We start from the raw sequence: 18,889 nt of genomic DNA, 5'->3' as shown, positions 1-18,889 counted from the left end.
ACAGTTTATCACTTAATAGTGTAATATTGGTGTGTGGGTATCAAAATCTGTGCTGGAGTTTGGTGGCAGATGTGGAGGTTTCAGTCCAAGCCAGTGAGCGAGAACTCCTCTCTGCTCAGAATGCAAAGATGCCCTTGGCAGCACACCCCTCTTTGTCTGTGCTGAAAAGAGCAGGATATTTCTGCATCCTTTCCCTAGTGAGGGAGAAAATAGACTGTGATTATTGGTCCAGGCCCCGGATTATGCACTCTCACATTAGAGATATTCTTAGAGTCATTTAGACTCAAGAGTCATTAAATACTGTTTGAAGACACACAATACGTCTCGTTTTACTCAGAGCTGATATTCAAAGATTGTGCGATTTGCTCTCAGGAGACTATGAATTTAAATGTGGTGCTCAGTGCTTGCTGAGGCCAGCGTTATCGTGCATCGAGTGCAAAATAAGACCTGAATAAATTCATAACAAATAGTATATGAATGTAATATCTCTCATTTATAGACTCCTGAAAAGAAGCACTCTGAATCATCACGGGGCAGGAAGAGAAAAGCTGACAACCAATCAGAGAGCAGTCAGGGTAAATGCTTGTGTGTTTTCTCTCTCTCTCTCTCTCTCTCTCTCTCTCTCTCTCTCTCTCTCTCTCTCTCTCTCTCTCTCTCTCTGTCTCTGTCTCTGTGTTTTTCGGGTATGTTCTTTATATGTAGCTTAATCATGTCTCTTTTCTTTCCCTTCTTAGGAAAGTCTGTCATTCGGGGACCGAAAATTAGTGATTATTTTGATGTGAGTATCTGCAAGTAATTTGAGGAAAAGCATAAATCTTTGGCATTTGCCTCATGAGAGCGGAACTGACATAGTCACTGCAACTTGGACAATGTTATTTTAACCCTCTGATGCTGTTCAGTCAGTTTTTGACCTGAAAAATAAATTTTCATTTTATTTATATTTTTTTTTTTACATTTAGAATTTTTTACTTCCTCGGAATGGTACGAAACTTGGTAAAGGTTTTGGCACCTATGTGAAAAAAATTCATGGACATGATTCAAAAAGGTTAAGTGGTCCTGAAAAAATAGTCACTTGTATTGTTCGTGGTCAAAAATGAGTGTATTGGAATTGGAAATGAATGGGAAGGGAACTTTCATCTATTGGAAACGTTTGGTACTCAAACGAAATCTTACTGAAAGCTAATTTTTTGAGATATCAACCTCAAATTTTGAACACATCTTGTTTAAATTCACGGCTTTGATTTTTCTCACAGTTTTAGAGTAAAATATGTTTTGGAAAATATGTATTTCATGTACAATTTTAAAATAGTGTTTTTAAGCAGTTTCCATAATAAACTTAAGCTTCTATACTTTTTTTCCATAAATATAATTTGGTACCATAAAATCCCCTTAAATACAAGATATTAAATAAAAAACATTATCGAACTAAAATGTAGCACATTCATTTCATTGAAAAAATAATATTAAAAAACTGTCATTTTTGACCTCCACGTGAGCAGCACCAGAGGGTTAAAAATTTGAAACTGCATTTGTAGTATATTTAATTTTTTTTTCAAGCAAAACAGAAAATTTGGAAGGAAATAATGTAGGGTAGACTTGAATTTATTTGTGATTTGATTGGACTGTGAAAAGTATTATTTTTAATAAATACAATTAATATTATTTTTTCACCCTAGAAGTATTGGTTACATAAAGTCATTTTAGAGGTGGAGAAACATTTAATTAATGAAAGGTTTTTCATTTCCTTAGAGTAACACAAACTGATGAGTCAGACACAGTTAGAACAACAATTTATTATTTGTAAAATAACATTTATTGAAAATGGTAATGGTGTCATTTTTAATTTGATTCTGTCTTTCTGTTTATAGTAGTGTATGATTTTTGTGCTACCAACATCAAGCGGCATTGCAAAAATATTCATATTTTAATTATTTTCAAAAAAGCTTTCCTGAGCTGACTGCCTTTCTGCCATGGGTCTGATCCAAATTTGAGTCAGTTTTGCTATATTGGGATGCACAAACAGAACAATAATTAAACGGTGTTAAACTTAAAATTGTCAAAACAAAAGCTAAAATTTAACACAATGTCCAAGCTGCTCTGTTCCATGCAGTGAAAGCATACAATGATCAGTGGCTGTCAAACCCCAAAAAACAAAAACAAAAAAAAACTTGTGCAATAAATTTCAAGTCTTCTGAACATCTTACCTTCTGCCGCAGATCTCAAATCTCATTGATATTATGCACATTAAAACCTCATGTGTTGACGATACACATGAGCTCGAAGGTTTGTGCACATTTTTTTTCTCCACTTCCTCTTCATATGGTGTTAAGTGGAGTGGTGTCTAGATGTGCTTGCGTAGATCATAATTTCAAGTGATATGATTTCTTTATTTCCTTCTTTCTGTAGTTTCAGGGTGGTAATGGGTCCAGTCCAGTAAGAGGTTTACCGCCTGTCATCCGTTCACCCCAGAACTCACATTCCCACTCTGCACCAGGATCAAGCGTATGTCACACACTCTCTTTCTGACGCTGCAGTGCAGTGTTCATTTAGTTGATGAATAATTTTCATCATGGTTTTCATCAACAACGTTTTTTCTAACAAAAATGAGACGATAACTAAATAAAAAACAGGTGTTGATGACAAAAACTATGATGACCTTTTCGTCAACGAATAAGAACAAGATGAAAATGTTAGGAAGGGACGATTTGGGAAGTATCTTAAAGTGACAGTAGGTAGATTTCTAACCTAAATACTACTGTTAGATCTACCTGACAAACTTAAAGCAATGTTTATTTAATTTATATCTTTGTTCTTCTGCATTTATTTGTTCTTATTTTTGTTGATTTCCTCACTGTTAGATTTTAGTCGACTAAATCTGTTGTAAATCTTATCCCCGGTTTCACAGACGAGGCTTAAGCTAGTCCCAGACTAAAATGCATGCTTGAGCTGTTTTTAAAGGTGCAATATGTAATTTTTTGAAGTAAAATATCCAAAAACCTCTAGGCCAGTGTTATATATTTTGTTCACTTGAGTACTTACAATATCCCAAATGTTTCCAACTATTTGTAAATCGTGAGGAAAATTGCAATTTTAGCCAAAGCTCCGGGCGTGTGAGTCGCCGCCTGTCAATTGCGTCATACCCGCGTCACCCTCGGTTTCCGGTTTTATTTTGTAGAAACCATGGAAACACCAAAGTTGCTTTAAGATATTAACACATTTTAATAGACAAGTGAACAACTGTTTTGATACATTTATAGACAGAAAAGGATTTGTTGTTATATAGCTCAACACATTTAGTCTTATTGTTTTTTTGAGTACCATGCTTTACCATGCCTCAGAGAAAACTATTTTGTCAAATACATAGCATAATCAGATGCAGCTTTATTTTTATTAACAGTAATACAGCATTTTCTCCAACATACAATACGTTTTAAAATTAATTGCATGCCATTTATCAACACAAGCCATCCAGCATTTATTAATATGATATTCTAAAATCAATCTATCTTACTGCAGTGTGTAACAGTGTCTCACAGCAGCCGCCGAGCGAACGCACAGAGTAAGGTTATAACATAATTTTCAACACACTCAAATGTATCTAATAATAAACAGAGCTGCGTTACCTCATACCAAAGAGTATATTCTTTGCTCATACTCATGAACGGGAAAGCGGAAGCGGCGCCGGCAACTGTGGCATAATAAAAGTTCTGCTGCTCGTGAGGCGTGTTGCGCAATTGCTCCAGTGGCATCGTTCAGCTCCCACAACACACGGTCCTGCTCTGTTAACGTTAATAATCGCATCCATGAACAAGATTTGTTCCCGAGTCCTATCCCGATTCTTTTGCACCGTCCATTGAGATGGAGACCACATGTCCCACGATTCCGCTCTAAAACTTGGTGTCATCAAGCTACACCTTTGTTTTGAATAGGCTTCTAGCGATCTCTAGCGGCCCAAATTATTACATATTGTACCTTTAACTGAAAGCAACTTGTACTGACATATCTTAAAATATGTCAGTGCCATTGTTTTGTCTAAAGATGCACACCGGAAATGTTTTTTTCTGGGGTACATTTATAAAAGCTACTTAAATACCCTAATTGAACTAAGGCCTAATCCTGGCTTAGTCTAAGCCCTGTCTGTGAAACCGGGTCTTGGATATTTAGTTGACTAAAACTAGACTAAAATATTACTTAAAACTAAATGGCATTTAAGCCAAGACAGAAGCTAATACCAAGTATAAACTTGGCCTCCCTCTGACCTTATTTCAGTAATTGTGTATCATAATCAATCACGTCACACACACGAACACACATAAACAACTAACATTCTTATGGTAACACTTTATTTTATGGTCTTTTAACTAGTTGCTGATTAGCATGCATATTACTAGAATATTGACTATTTATTAGTACTTATTAAGCACATGCCTTATTCTGCATGACTTTATTCTACATTCTTAACCCTACCCAATACCTAAACTTAACAGCTACCTTACTAACTATTAATAAGCAGTAAATTAGGAGTTTATTGAGGGGAAAATTTCCCAATACTAAAGTGTTACCATTCTTACTTAGGAACATACACACACACATCTCAACAACTGTATAGTTCCAGCTCAGCCACAGTACAAACTGACTAATTGTGGCTCTCATTACTGCGAAGTCAAATCTAATAATGTACTATCTTGTATTTGATCAGACCCGGCAAAGCAGCTCGTCTCCCACCAGTCTGTGTTTTGTGGACTCTGTGATTTCTTCTAGACTGATGGCGGTCAAGAGTGTTCAGGTGGGTCTGCTCATTAATACACTTGACTAAAAAAAAAACAAGAATCTCAATAGCAGTGTTCTTAGAATAAAACTGTGAGTAGATTACAATCATTCATTAATCTGAGATTTTTTTTTTTTTTTTTTTTTGTGTAGTTAACTTGACACTCTCCTTGTTAAACAATTATGAAAAGAGGGGGTTGTTGGTTGTGGTAGAAATGAGAGTAAAAATATTTCAGTAAACATTTAAATATTTTATTTTTCCATTTTGTTTTGTCTGGGATAATGCTAAAACAATAAAATCTACACATAAAAGGCATTTGAAAAGTAGTTTAAATAAATGACTAATGATGGTAAAAAGTTTCCATGATTGTTTTAATGTGATATTCATAAATTAAAAAGGAAAAACAAAAATCTGTTCTGATAACAAATTAAATCTGCGACTTAAAATGACTGTAGTTTAAGAAACACATTTATAAAACATCATGAAAATGTGTAGTTGTTTTGAAATGTATGCGTTTGTATTTTGTTGTTCTGCAGACTGACCTAACGGTGGTGAAACTGGCCACTATAGAGAGCAATAAGAACCTGGACCTGGAGAAGAAGGAGGGCAGGATAGATGATCTGCTGCGGGTGAGAGCAGAGATGGGAAGGAAGAAAATGAGAAGATTCATCTCATCAAAAATTATTATTTATCAAATTATATTTTTGTGACGTTATGATGACAGGGTTCCTACGCAGTTTGGAAAAGTATGAAATTTAGTTTCAGTTTATTCAGTTTAAAGGGTTTGTTTTTTGTTTTTTGGCACAGCAATTTTAAAACAAACCTTCACATTTCAACCAGTTTTAGCAGAGTCTGAACATTTACTGTGTTGACAAGGTGGTGGTGTTGAATTTTTTTTCACATACCAAAACCATAATTTTTTTTTTTTTTTTTAAGTATTTTTAAAAAAAATCATTTTCTTTTCCTCCACAGGCAAACTGTGATCTAAGAAGACAAATTGACGAACAACAAAAGCTTCTAGAAAAGTACAAAGAACGTTTAAACAAGTGCATCACCATGAGCAAGAAACTTTTGATTGAGAAGGTGAAGAATCCTTGTGATATTTAAGAAATCTGTGTTTTAGCATTCTAACAAATAAAAGTACCAATGCTGGCCTGTAAACATGTAGAAATGATTTGTTATGTGGATTTGGATTTGGTCTTGTTTCCTCAGTATCGAAAATGATTGTGTGTAACCTACACAGTTGCTGTGTAATACCATAGTTTAAGCAAAAACTTCAAAGTTTAATACTTTCAAAATGGTACAAAGCGTAAGAAGTGATTCAGATCTTTATGAAAGTGTGTGATTTTGTCCAGAGCACACAGGAGAAGCAGGCGTGTCGGGAGAAGAGCATGCAGGATCGACTGCGTTTGGGTCATTTCACCACTGTGAGACATGGAGCATCGTTTACAGAGCAGTGGACGGATGGATACGCCTTCCAGAACCTCGTCAAGTAAGATTGACAGCATAAGGCCAAAGTATACTTCCGTGTTAGCACATATGCTAATACAATGCTCTGTAGCCTACATATAATTATGCACTATTCTGCATGTGTGAACACAGGTGATCTGTGCACTATGATAACTTGATTTGTATCATCCATTGGTGTGGATGCAAATATAGTTGTTATAGTTGTCTCTATTGTTACCATTCTTAGTGTGAGCGGGCCTTAAGTCTCTTGTAGATCTGCAAGTCCATTACAGATTTCACTTGATTACAGAATTTAAGTACAAAATATGAACTGTTTTTATTGTCTGTTTTATGCAGACAGCAGGAATGGATCATTCAACAACGTGAAGAAATCGAGAGACAGAGAAAACTGTTAGCTAAGAGAAAACCACCATCAGCCAGCAGCTCACAGTCACCCAGCACCAACTCTGAGCCTAAACAACGTAAGACCAAGGCTGTGAACGGTTCCGAGAACGACCCCTTCCTCAAACCCAGCCTTCCACAGCTGTGAGTGATGTGACAAATGACCACAATGTACAACACACAAAATGGCTATCATGTTTTGCATGCATCACTAACAAATCTGATATAATTTGCCAGAATGATCCTTAAGTAGATGTAACACGAATATGCACTACTAGTCAAAAGTTTGGACACGTTTAACTGACATGTTTCTGGTGATCTTAAAAACTACTTGATCTAAACAATTCTGTTTAAATGTTTGAAAATGGCTTTGTAGAGAAATATAAATTATTTACATCTGAAGTTTAATTAATTTAAAACTAAAATAAACAATATTGTTTGTAATGTATAGATTTATTAGGAGCCAAATGTAAATTTGAAGACATTTCTTTTGAACAATATGAAAAATAGCTTTATGTGTGATTTGTTTCAAACTCAGTTACATGTACAGAGGTTTTTAAGTCCTGTTCCTCTGATGTTCCTGCAGGCTTACATTAGCTGAGTACCATGAGCAGGAGGAGATCTTCAAACTGAGACTTGGCCATCTCAAAAAGGTCAGCGCATAAGCTCTGTGGCTCCTGTATGATTCAGATCCACTTGCATTTCAGAACATGTTAAAACATTTGAAAAAGAAAAGATCAGTTTCTTTGTTTTTGCAGTGTAAAGATCTTAGTCATCTTCTGTTGTGCAATTATAAAGTTGCCAGAATTTATTAATTTACTTAAGTTGCTTTTTAATGATGGGGATGAAAAAGAAGTTCCTTCACCATAATATTGTTTGTTTAAAATTATAAAAAATGTAAAAATGTTTATTCTGTAACTAGTATTAAAGAGGAAGAGATGATTCACTCACACTCCGTGCTGCCAGTTGAACTGAGGCGCCTGTACAGTGATCTGTCACGCCGCATCAAAGAGCGTCAAAATGGCATTTTCTGTTTGAATTTTGTGGACAGAATTTGAAGGATGACATTTTGTTTCTTATCGAAAGTAACAAAACGCTGAGCTTATTGCGATTATTGGTGGTTAAGCTATGTTGCAATGTAATGCTTCAGTACACGTGCACCATACCAAAAGCCCTGTACCGAAACGTTTCCGAAACAACAGAATATTAGGAAGGTGGTCATAATGTTATGCCTGATCGGTGTATATATAGATATAGATATATACACTATATTGCCAAAAGTATTGGGACACCCTTCCTAAGCTTTGAATTCAGGTGTTCCTATCACTCCCATGGCCACAGGTGTATAAATCAAGCACCTAGGCATGCAGACTGCTTCTACAAACATTTGTGAAAGAATGTGTCACTCTCAAGAGCTCAGTGAATTCAAGCATGGCATCATGATAGGTTGCCACCTGTGCAAGTCCATTCGTGAAATTTCCTCACTACTAAATATTCCACGGTCAACTGTTAGTGGTATCATAAGAAAGTGGAAGCGATTGGGAACAACAGCAACTCAGCCACGAAGTGGTAGGCCACGTAAAATCACAGAGCGGGGTCAGCGCTTGCTGAGGTGCACAGTGCGCAGAAGTCACCAACTTTCTGCAGAGTCAACAGCTAGAGACCTCCAAACTTTGTGTGGCCTTCAGATTAGCTCAAGAACAGTGCGTAGAGAGCTTCATGGAATGGGTTTCCATGGCCAAGCAGCTGCATCCAAGCCTCACATCACCAAGTGCAATGCAAAGCGTCAGATGCAGTGGTGTAAAGCACACCGCCACTGGACTCTAGAGCATTGGAGACGCGTTCTCTGGAGTGATGAATCATGCTTCTCTGTCTGGCAATCCGATGGACATGTCTGGGTTTGGCAGTTGCCAGGAGAACGGTACTTGCCTGACTGCATTGTGCCAAGTGTAAAGTTTGGTGGAAGGGGGATTATGGTGTGGGGTTGTTTTTCAGGGGTTGGGCTTGGCCCCTTAGTTCCAGTGAAAGGAACTCTTAATGCTTCAGCATACCAAGACATTTTGGACAATTTCATACTCCCAACTTTGTGGGAACAGTTTGGGGATGGCCCCTTCCTGTTCCAATATGACTGTGCACTAGTGCACAAAAGCAGGACCATAAAGACATGGATGGGCGAGTTTGGTGTGGAGGAACTTGACTGGCCTGCACATAGTCCCGACCTCAACCCAATAGAACACCTTTGGGATGAATTAGAGCGGAGACTACAAGCCAGGCCCTCTCGTCCAACATCACTGCCTGACCTCACAAATGCGCTTCTAGAAGAATGGTCAAAAATTCCCATAAACACACTCCTAAACTTTGTGGAAAGCCTTCCCAGAAGAGTTGAGGCTGTTATAGCTGCAAAGGGTGGGCCAACTTCATATTAAGCCCTACGGATTAGGAATGGGATGTCATTTAAAGTTCATGTGCATGTAAAGGCAGGCGTCCTAAAACTTTTGGCAATATAGTGTGTGTATATATATAATATATATATATTTTTTCAGCATCATTACTCCAGTATTCAGTGTCTCATGTTCCTTCAAAAATCATTCTAATATGCTGATTTGATGCTGATGAAACATTTGACAACCATATACAAACACAATGACATCAAATGACTTTTTTATATTTATGTATGTTTTTGTTTTATTCATGCATTTGTGTACTTGTAGGAGGAGGCAGAGATTCAGGCAGAGCTGGAGAGGTTGGAAAGGGTGCGAAATCTTCACATCCGAGAGTTGAAAAGAATAAACAATGAGGACAGCTCACAGTATGTACCGGCACTGATGACATCAGCCTCTGATCTCTTGTTTCCTTCTATTTTGTCATTTGAACTGGACATGGACTCCTCATATTAACAGCAGTTTTATGAGTTTACTGACTGTAAAGGGCCCATATTCTACACTTTTGTAGCATTTTATAAAATGTTGTCTATTTATTTTTGTCAAAAGCATCAATTAGTTTTACATGATTATTTTCCACCCACCATCACTTTTTTCTCCTGTTTCTCTTCTTTTTTCCCCCTTTTTTTTACCTTTTTTTTTTTTTATTAACCTTTCTCAGATTCAAGGACCATCCCACCCTGAATGAACGCTATCTGCTGTTACATCTGCTTGGGCGGGGTGGTTTCAGTGAGGTCTACAAGGTATCTTTACCTCTCATTTATAACAGAGCCTGATACATGCTGACCTTTGAGAAAGAAACGGATCATTTGACTCATCATTCTGCTCTTCAGGCGTTTGACTTAATTGAGCAACGGTACGCTGCTGTGAAGATTCATCAGCTCAACAAAAACTGGAGAGAGGAGAAGAAAGAAAATTACCACAAGTACGTTCCTCCTCTTTGATGCGGTTCAGGGAAATGTTCATGTTTTAAATACATCAGTGGCATGCTGTGCATCACCGCAAGACATAAAGTAGATTTCAGATTGTGACTGTGAATGATGTACTTTAACTTTGTAGACAGGGTTGACATACTTGATTTGATGGAAAGGAAAATACATGTACAACCTTTTCAGTATGTTCAGCCAACAGAACATTGGAAATATGTCTTTCCAAAACATTCTCAATAGACAAAACAATTCAGAAAACCCCAAAACATTCATTTTTAGAGGCAATTCTCCTTTTTTATGTGCCATTTATATGTGGCAGGCTTACAGGCTCATATTGTGGTGTGGGGACATTGTTATGTAAGGGTGTATTTCCATGCCAATTGGTATTCTGTACAGAACTTGAAATGTCTGGAAATTTAGTCCGTCTGTCTCTCATGACGCTGGTCGCCTGGGTCTCACCTCTGTTGCCCATGGTAACCTGTGCCTCTCTTCTCTGCAGACACGCCTGTCGGGAATACCGAATACATAAACAATTGGATCATCCCAGAATAGTTAAACTGTATGATTACTTTTCACTGGACACAGACACGTGAGTTCCAGCCATGCAAATTTCATCAATAAACTATCAAAACACATCAATGAGGTGGTCACAAGTTACATTAGGTTGTCTGTTTCCTGCAGATTCTGTACGGTTTTGGAATACTGTGAAGGAAATGATCTGGATTTCTACTTGAAACAGCACAAGCTGATGTCTGAGAAAGAAGCTCGCTCTATCGTCATGCAGATCGTTAATGCTTTACGATACCTGAATGAGATCAAGCCACCCATAATACACTATGACCTCAAACCTGGTGAAGACACAATTCTCTTTCTCTTTTCACAGCTCTCTAATGCCCTATTTCCACCTGGTATTAAGATGCGTTTTGGTTGATCGGATCACAAGTGAAAGATGCTAAATACAGGTGTAAACGGCGTCTAAAACCACTTCCAGAGGTAGTTGCTTTCGTTGCTGGGTTGCTTTCGTAGTGTAGACTCTCATGTGGTCAAATGTGTTTGAACAGCCGCAAAAGACCTCCTCCTCTCTGCCTATTGACCTAATGTGTAAACATTATGGGAAGTGTGCTAGCCAGACGGGATTTAAACTATGTCAGCCGAAGACCTAAATTTGGTTTGAAGACAATAAATGTACCAAGCACAATGTTATCACCATTCCTGTTTTCTAACACACTCGCCGCTTTCGGCCGGTCTTGTGGCTATCAGAGCAGAAATGAAAGCTGCTGCTCTCCATGTTTTTCCATTGTCTCCAGTCATGTTCATATATAAATTGCGCAGGACCGAAGTGGTTGAAAGTGGTCAAAAGTGACGGATTAAAACATCAGATGTAAACGGAAATGTGTCTCCCTCATCTACTTATGATCTGATAGTTCAAAACGCATCTTAATACCAGGTGTAAACACGTTGTATCGCTCATACAGTATATGCAGACTGCTTGACTTTTTGCCTGTATATCACATGATCCTTCAGAAATCATTCAAATAGCTAATTGAATGCACAAGAAACATTTCTAATTATCAATGTTGAAAACATTTGTGCTGCTTAATATTTTTGTGGAAACCGTGATACTTTTTTCAGGATTATTTGATAAATAGAAAGTTTAGAAGAATCAAATTTATTTGAAATACATTTTTTTTTCAATATCTTTACTATCAATTTAATGTAGCCTTGCTGAATAAAAGTATATGAAAAAATCTTACTGACATCAAGCTTTTAATCCGTAGCATATGTGAAGGGTATAACAGAGATAACCCAGTATAAGGAATGTATGTTCTTGTGTATTTATTTGTGTGTGTGTGTGTGGTTGTGTACAGGGAATATTTTACTGGTAGATGGAACTGCATGTGGAGAGATAAAGATCACAGATTTCGGACTGTCTAAAATCATGGACGATGACAACTACGGAGTAGATGGAATGGACCTGACATCACAAGGGGCAGGCACTTACTGGTAACACACTCGCAAATACACTCATATTTTGGCTTTTGCCTGTTAAAGTATGTAGCTCAGTTGTGTCTTGTTGTGGCTGTAAGGTACCTACCCCCTGAGTGTTTTGTGGTGGGTAAAGAGCCTCCAAAGATCTCCAATAAGGTGGACGTCTGGTCTGTCGGGGTCATATTTTTCCAGTGCCTCTATGGAAGAAAGGTGAGGAGCAATTCTCGGAATAAATGGGATAATATTATCAGTACCATTTACAAGATACAGAGTAATAGGGGAATGCCTGTCATTTTCCTCATTTCTAGTATAAATAGGTCTTGTTATTACAAGAGAGAATAACCATGCAAATTTGATTTTTGTGGGGTTTTTTAGCCATTTGGCCATAACCAGTCCCAGCAAGACATCCTGCAGGAGAACACCATCCTGAAAGCCACAGAGGTTCAGTTCCCTTCCAAACCTGTTGCCAGCAACGAGGCCAAGGTAATCAGTAATATAATAATCAGTATATAATACTGATTGAAGATTTGAGTGTTTGACACGACATATCACAGTCGTTTCTGCAGTGTGACATGCTAAACTTCATCTGAAACAGTAGTTCTGAACCTCTGACTCCAGTGCCTCCCCCGCTGTCCACAACAATATTCCAAAGCCCGACACTCCTGGTTTCTGTAAATTAAATTTCATATTTTATAAGTTGAAAGTTCTTCAGGGTTTCTGCTCTTTTTAACCAATAAATGTCCTTTTCTAGTCTTAAGGATTTTTAAACTATGTTTTTACACACAATTTGTATATCCTTTTAAAAAATGCCCATGGTGTTACAAGATTTTATTAATTGACATGATTTTTCTAGAACTAGAAATCACACTTTTAAAAGTAGGAAATCTCCTATATCCAGGTTTTCCAAGAACTGGTTTTTCAAAGTGGTTGAAGGGGTGAATTAAAATAAGAAACAGTTTAGATGTTTTAGCCTATTTTTTGTCTTATTTTAAATCACTGGGCCTCCTCAAAAGAACCCTGGCCACCTGTTTGAGAACCACTGATCTAGAACTATTTTAAATAATTTTTGCTGATTCCTTTATAAATGTATTGTGCTTACAGTTGTTATTAGCTGACATTAATTGAGACCATATGGAATATTTGTTGTTTTAAATATTTTCTTTTCACTGAAATGTGATTTTTGAAAATGGTGAGAAATGGTTAGCAGTTACAGCACCTAAAACATCTACTTTCTCTTAAACATAAATGTAAACCTCAAATCTTGATGAAAAAAATGTCCTTGTCTCTTCTACTTGACCATTATCCACATACAGTAGTGTTAGATTAGCAAAGCTCCATTCACCCCATTCATGACTTTGTCATTGCATGTTGCTAGTGAAGTCGATCATGGCCGTTCCAAGTGTTTTTGGTGTAATCCCAAATGAGATCTACAGGTGCTGGTCATATAATTAGAATATCAACAAAAAGTTGATTTATTTCACTAATTGCATTCAAAAAGTGAAACTTGTATATTATATTCATTCATTACACACAGACTGATATATTTCAAATGTTTATTTCTTTTAATTTTGATGCTTGTAACTGACAACTAAGGAAAATCCCAAATTCAGTATCTTAGAAAATTAGAATATTACTTAAGACCAACACAAAGAAAGGATTTTTAGAAATCTTGGCCAACTAAAAAGTATGAACATGAAAAGTATAAGCATGTACAGCACTCAATACTTAGTTGGGGCTCCTTTTGCCTGAATTACTGCAGCAATGCAGCGTGGCGTGGAGTGGAGTCAATCTGTCTGTGGCTCAGGTGTTATGAGAGCCCAGGTTGCTCTGATAGTGGCCTTCAGCTCTTCTGCATTGTTGGGTCTGGCATATCGCATCTTCCTCTTCACAATACCCTATAGATTTTCTATGGGGTTAAGGTCAGGTGAGTTTGCTGGCCAATTAAGAACAGGGATACCATGGTCCTTAAACCAGGTACTGGTAGCTTTGGCACTGTGTGCAGGTGCCACGACCTGTTGGAAAATGAAATCTGCATCTCCATAAAGTTGGTCAGCAGCAGGAAGCATGAAGTGCTCTAAAACTTCCTGGTATATGGCTGCGTTGACCTTGGACCTCAGAAAACACAGTGGACCAACACCAGCAGATGACATGACACCCCAGACCATCACTGACTGTGGAAACTTTACACTGGACCTCAAACAACGTGGATTGTGTGCCTCTCCTCTCTTCCTTCAGACTCTGGGACCCTGATTTCCAAAGGAAATGCAAAATTGACTTTCATCAGAGAACATAACTTTGGACCACTCAGCAGCAGTCCAGTCCTTTTTGTCTTTAGCCCAGGCGAGACGCTTTTGACGCTATCTGTTGTTCAAGAGTGGCTTGACGCAAGGAATGCGACAGCTGAAACCCATGTCTTGCGTATGTCTGTGCGTGGTGGTTCTTGAAGCACTGACTCCTGCTGCAGTCCACTCTTTGTGAATCTCTCCCACATTTTTGAATGGGTTTTGTTTCACAATCCTCTCCAGGGTGCAGTTATCCCTATTGCTTGTACACTTTTTTTTCTACCACATCTTTTCCTTCCCTTTGCCTCTCTATTACTGTGCTTGGACACAGAGCTCTGTGAACAGCCAGCCTCTTTTGCAATGACCTTTTGTGTCTTGCCCTCCTTGTGCAAGGTGTCAATGGTCGTCTTTTGGACAACTGTCAAGTCAGCAGTCTTCCCCATGATTGTGTAGCCTACAGAACTAGACTGAGACCATTTAAAGGCCTTTGCAGGTGTTTTGAGTTAATTAGCTGATTAGAGTGTGGCACAAGGTGTCTTCAATATTGAACCTTTTCACAATATTCTAATTTTCTGAGATACTAAATTTGGGATTTTCCTTAGTTGTAAAAATCTCTTTACCACAAGCGAGTCTCTTGAAGTTGACTAAATGAATGTGTGTGCCTCCATGCCACTCAAAACAGGAACAGATAAGGGAACGCGCATACCTAGCTACAGTATTCCAGCAATTATTTGCCAACATAATAGCATACATGGTTAGAATGTTGACAATTGTTTTTTAAACTCATTTATTAGATGTTAAATATGGTCTGAAAAATCTACAAAGAATTTTGTCTGGAAAAGTATGGAATATTTCATGGAAAATGTGTAGGATTTTATCTGATTTTCCTGTGGTGTGAGGTGTGTTAAGAGTGACTGAATCTGCTCTGAATAACATGTTGAATGTTTACGATCAGAAATCCTGACATGTGGGGGGAACCCTGAGGACAAACGTGCGCACACTTGGAGATTATCACGTGAAACAAAACAATATCCAACCAGAAAGCGAGCTGACCAAAGCATAACCATGTTTGTGGTCTCACATTTTGAAAATCTTTTACAAAAATCTTTTAGTGTGTACCAAGCATTATTTTTCTAAATTGAATATACAAAATCAGGAGTCAGCTGAGGAGGAGCAAATATGACTGAAATTTTCACTTTTAAAAGAATATCATAAATTGCTGAAAACTGTGACATACACTGGAGTGTTGGACAAACTTATTTATTGCTGTTGTGGCAAAATCTCAAATTTTGATAATCAAAGGATGTTTTCTTAGGCACACATATTGTACAAAAACTCATGTCCTTCAGTTTTTGCATATGTAATAAATGGCATGTTACTGTTTTCTGTAGGCATTCATCCGCCGGTGTCTAGCCTACAGGAAAGAGGACCGGTTTGATGTGCACCAGCTGGGCAGTGACTCCTACCTGCTGCCTCACATAAGACGGGCCAGTTCGTCAGGAACCCTGGCACCAAACTCTGCCTCCTATTGACAACTTGCACTGAGCACTCTGACTGACAGCCCAACTGGCCAGTGTCTGATCTCCCTACCCAAGAGCAGGGCGGGACCATTTCCAGGCAGCCATAAGGAAAGAAGCTGGCTTCCTCAGCTTGAGGAAGTTCGTCTTGAATTATTGTGCTTTTGCAGCAGCGAGATTTGGGTTTACTAAGAAAAGTGTTTTGAAAGAGAATGAAGAAAAATAAAGCATGAATATTTAGACATCTAGAGAATGTCACAAAGTCATTGAAGAAAAATAATGCCTTCTGAAGACTCAATAGGGCACAGCTACTGTTAAGTACTTTGAAATGTGACTGTTGTCATTTGGTTTTTCACATGGTTGCCTCCAAGTTCAAAGAGGAGAGACCTGGCAAACCACTATCAATTCCCACGGTCTCTGCTGGGTTTCAGTTAATTAAGGATTTCTTTGAAGAGCCTACATTCAGAGTTACTGTAACTGACGTGCAAAGGTTTCATTCTTCACTCTGTAGTAATGTTATGTGGTACAGACAACAGTGTTAGCTTTCCTTGCTTTGTTCAACTAGCTATGAGAATGTAATTCTAGCATACAGAGAGGCTACTGGCACACTAGGCCCAGGCAGCATACTAATGTTAAATGCACAAAATAACCAAATGTAGATGAATGGCAATGTACAGAATCCTATGCAGGACAAAATAAAAGAATCCCCTCTGGAGAATTCATGTATATTTGTTGTACAGGACCTTAATTTCAGATATTAACTTTCAGCAGATTCATTCTGTACAGAGGTTTAACATTTTGCCCTTTTTTTTTTCTTTTTTTTCTTGTAAATTTGGTTTCCTGGTGTGTTTTTTGATTTTGCTGCTTTGATGTTGCTCTTTTTCAAACCGCTGTAAACTTTGGGTATAAATTGTACAGTCCTGTTAAAAGAATTGCAAATAAATGCCAGGAAGCTCCATTTAGTGCATTGTATTTGGTTTAGTGATGTGAATTGTTGTTTTGACAACAGTCTGTAGCGCCACCCACTGGCCTTCTAAAGTAAAGCTCTATGCATGCATCAAGTCAGAATTCATCAAATGCAAAATACATGCTGGCAGTGGCATTTTATGTAAATTTAAAGTCCATTGTTTTCTGTGGGGTAAGATAAGCCAAACCTGTCCTTAGTAAATTTTAAAGTGTCTATCATATATCAATCTATATGTAGTGAAAAGGTGTTTTTGTGCTAAAGACATGTTTTTGCATGTAATTTTTTTTATACATGGCAGTTATGTTTGTCAGTATGTCAAACATGTTGGTGTCTTAGCAAAAAAAAAAAAAAAAAAAAAAAACATGCCATAGGGCACCACTGTATATATGTATATACATAGGGCTTGTCCACACTTCACACTCCAAAATACATTCAATCATTTCTGCTGTTATGTGCCATTAAACAGCCTATTTTGATGGATTTTACAAAGAATTTTGCAAAGCAAAGAAAACCACATTGAGGGATGCTTAAAGTATGATCAGCCTTGCATAACTCGTGGCTGATTTTTAACCATAAACCAGCCCCACATTGGTTTTATTTTTACAGATTGTGTTTTAACCCGTTTTCAGACGAGGTTTAAGCCTAGCCCCAGACTAAAATGTATGTTTGAGCTGTTTAACTGAAAACAACTTGCACTGACTTCTTAAAATATGTCAGTGCCATTGTTTTGTCTCAAGATGCACACCATTTTTAAGGCATGTTTATAAAAGTTATCTAAATGTCCTAATTGAACTAAGGCATAACCCTGGCTTAATCTAAACTCTGCTTGTGAAATCAGGGCAAAATAAATTAGTCAATAATTGCTTAGACAGTACCACATATTAGAGGCCAACCAGATACTAGATACACTCTTAATAAAGGTTTAAAAAGGGAGACAAATTGTATGTTGGCTTGATAAGGTATTTTCTTAAAGTGTAAAATAATTGGAAGATTAGGAAATAGATAGATAGTTTGGTGTTCTGGGTAGCTGCTCAAGTGTTGCAATGCTAGGATGGTCTTTTTATTTTATCCAAGTAGTTTACATAATATTAATAAATTCTTCTTGATGTAGTAATGATAGATCTACTCTAACAAGCTCAGAGACATTTAGAATTTGTTGAAGTGTTTAATAGACAAGTGTCTTGGTGCCTTAGTGATATTTTGTTAGTAGTGGTCCAAGCACCAAAGTTCTAATAGGACAGAAGACCAACAGCCAAGGTCAGATTTTTTTATATAATACATTATGGTTTGTTTTTTCACCAATCCCTATTGTATACTGTATACCTCCACTAGTAGATGTAAGGAGGATACTTTAGACAAGAGAATAGATGCATTGACCTCAGAGTTTGCCCAGATTAAGTCTATAATACTAAATCTGCAAACAGGTGAGGCACCAGCACCTGTAATGGAAAATCCCACCAGGGAATGATCCATTTCTGAGGAGGATGCCATGTCTATGACACCCTCTGATGGCCAATTTTGTGAAATCCACTCTCAATTCTCTCATGATGACTCCCAGAACACAGCACATGGATTGGTGGAAGGATTAGAATCAGATCAGGATGTAGTGAGACAAGCCCTCCATATTGCACTGACACACTTAATCCTGGACACTGCCCCTACAGTGGCAGCTCCCACCTGTGCTTTTTCAGAAGAGCCATGATACTTAGCTCTTAGCGTTCCGAGTCACTTACTCACCATACTAGTCCAAGCAGGGCCTTGCTGATCTGAATCTGAATCTTATTCAGATACCTAAAATTAATGCATTTATTTCCTCTTTCATTCACTCACCAGAAGAGGCTTGGAGACCTAATGATCTCTGCCCACAGCCTCAGTGCAGAATCACAGATGATCATCTTATTTGGGCATACAATACAGCAGCATGCATAGGTTGAATGGGGAATTTACTCTCCCATCTTATGTTAGTGTTATCTCAGTCTATCTAATCTATGGGGGTGATCTTTTAGCCCAAAGATGCTTCATTGCAGACATTGACATTCATGTCAAGAGAATTACATAGACATGTCAACACTTACTTAAGCATGCCGTCAAGTATGACTAGCACAGTCTCCACTGTCAGAAGCCTGTAGGAGGAGACTTCTTGAC

At 37.8% G+C, this 18,889-nt stretch overlaps 1 protein-coding gene across 9 annotated transcripts in view; it reads left to right on the top strand.

Annotated features, from left to right (window-relative positions):
- tlk1a (tousled-like kinase 1a) overlaps positions 1-16,735 on the top strand; it is a 41,429-nt gene extending 24,694 nt beyond the window's left edge. For 3 of the 9 annotated variants that reach the window (XM_048192771.1, XM_048192770.1, XM_048192773.1), the window contains 18 exons: positions 500-575; positions 735-778; positions 2,407-2,502; positions 4,700-4,786; positions 5,305-5,397; positions 5,741-5,851; positions 6,124-6,260; positions 6,575-6,763; positions 7,206-7,272; positions 9,331-9,428; positions 9,722-9,803; positions 9,894-9,985; positions 10,489-10,578; positions 10,653-10,840; positions 11,858-11,993; positions 12,077-12,188; positions 12,354-12,461; positions 15,652-16,735. In XM_048192771.1, coding sequence (XP_048048728.1) covers positions 500-575; positions 735-778; positions 2,407-2,502; positions 4,700-4,786; positions 5,305-5,397; positions 5,741-5,851; positions 6,124-6,260; positions 6,575-6,763; positions 7,206-7,272; positions 9,331-9,428; positions 9,722-9,803; positions 9,894-9,985; positions 10,489-10,578; positions 10,653-10,840; positions 11,858-11,993; positions 12,077-12,188; positions 12,354-12,461; positions 15,652-15,792 — 1,947 coding nt within the window. In that variant the 3' untranslated portion in view covers positions 15,793-16,735. Of the gene's footprint in view, positions 1-499; positions 576-734; positions 779-2,216; positions 2,284-2,406; positions 2,503-4,699; positions 4,787-5,304; positions 5,398-5,740; positions 5,852-6,123; positions 6,261-6,574; positions 6,764-7,205; positions 7,273-9,330; positions 9,429-9,721; positions 9,804-9,893; positions 9,986-10,488; positions 10,579-10,652; positions 10,841-11,857; positions 11,994-12,076; positions 12,189-12,353; positions 12,462-15,651 lie in introns of all 9 variants that reach the window. The other 6 variants (XM_048192778.1, XM_048192777.1, XM_048192772.1 and 3 more) reach the window with 3 other exon arrangements.
- The last annotated feature ends 2,154 nt before the right edge of the window (positions 16,736-18,889 follow it).

This window comes from Megalobrama amblycephala, linkage group LG6, assembly GCF_018812025.1.
Source record: "Megalobrama amblycephala isolate DHTTF-2021 linkage group LG6, ASM1881202v1, whole genome shotgun sequence".
In the NCBI taxonomy this organism is placed as follows: Eukaryota; Metazoa; Chordata; class Actinopteri; order Cypriniformes; family Xenocyprididae; genus Megalobrama; species Megalobrama amblycephala.
Note: the sequence above shows the minus strand (reverse complement) of the source record. Positions and strands in the feature narration are given on the sequence as shown.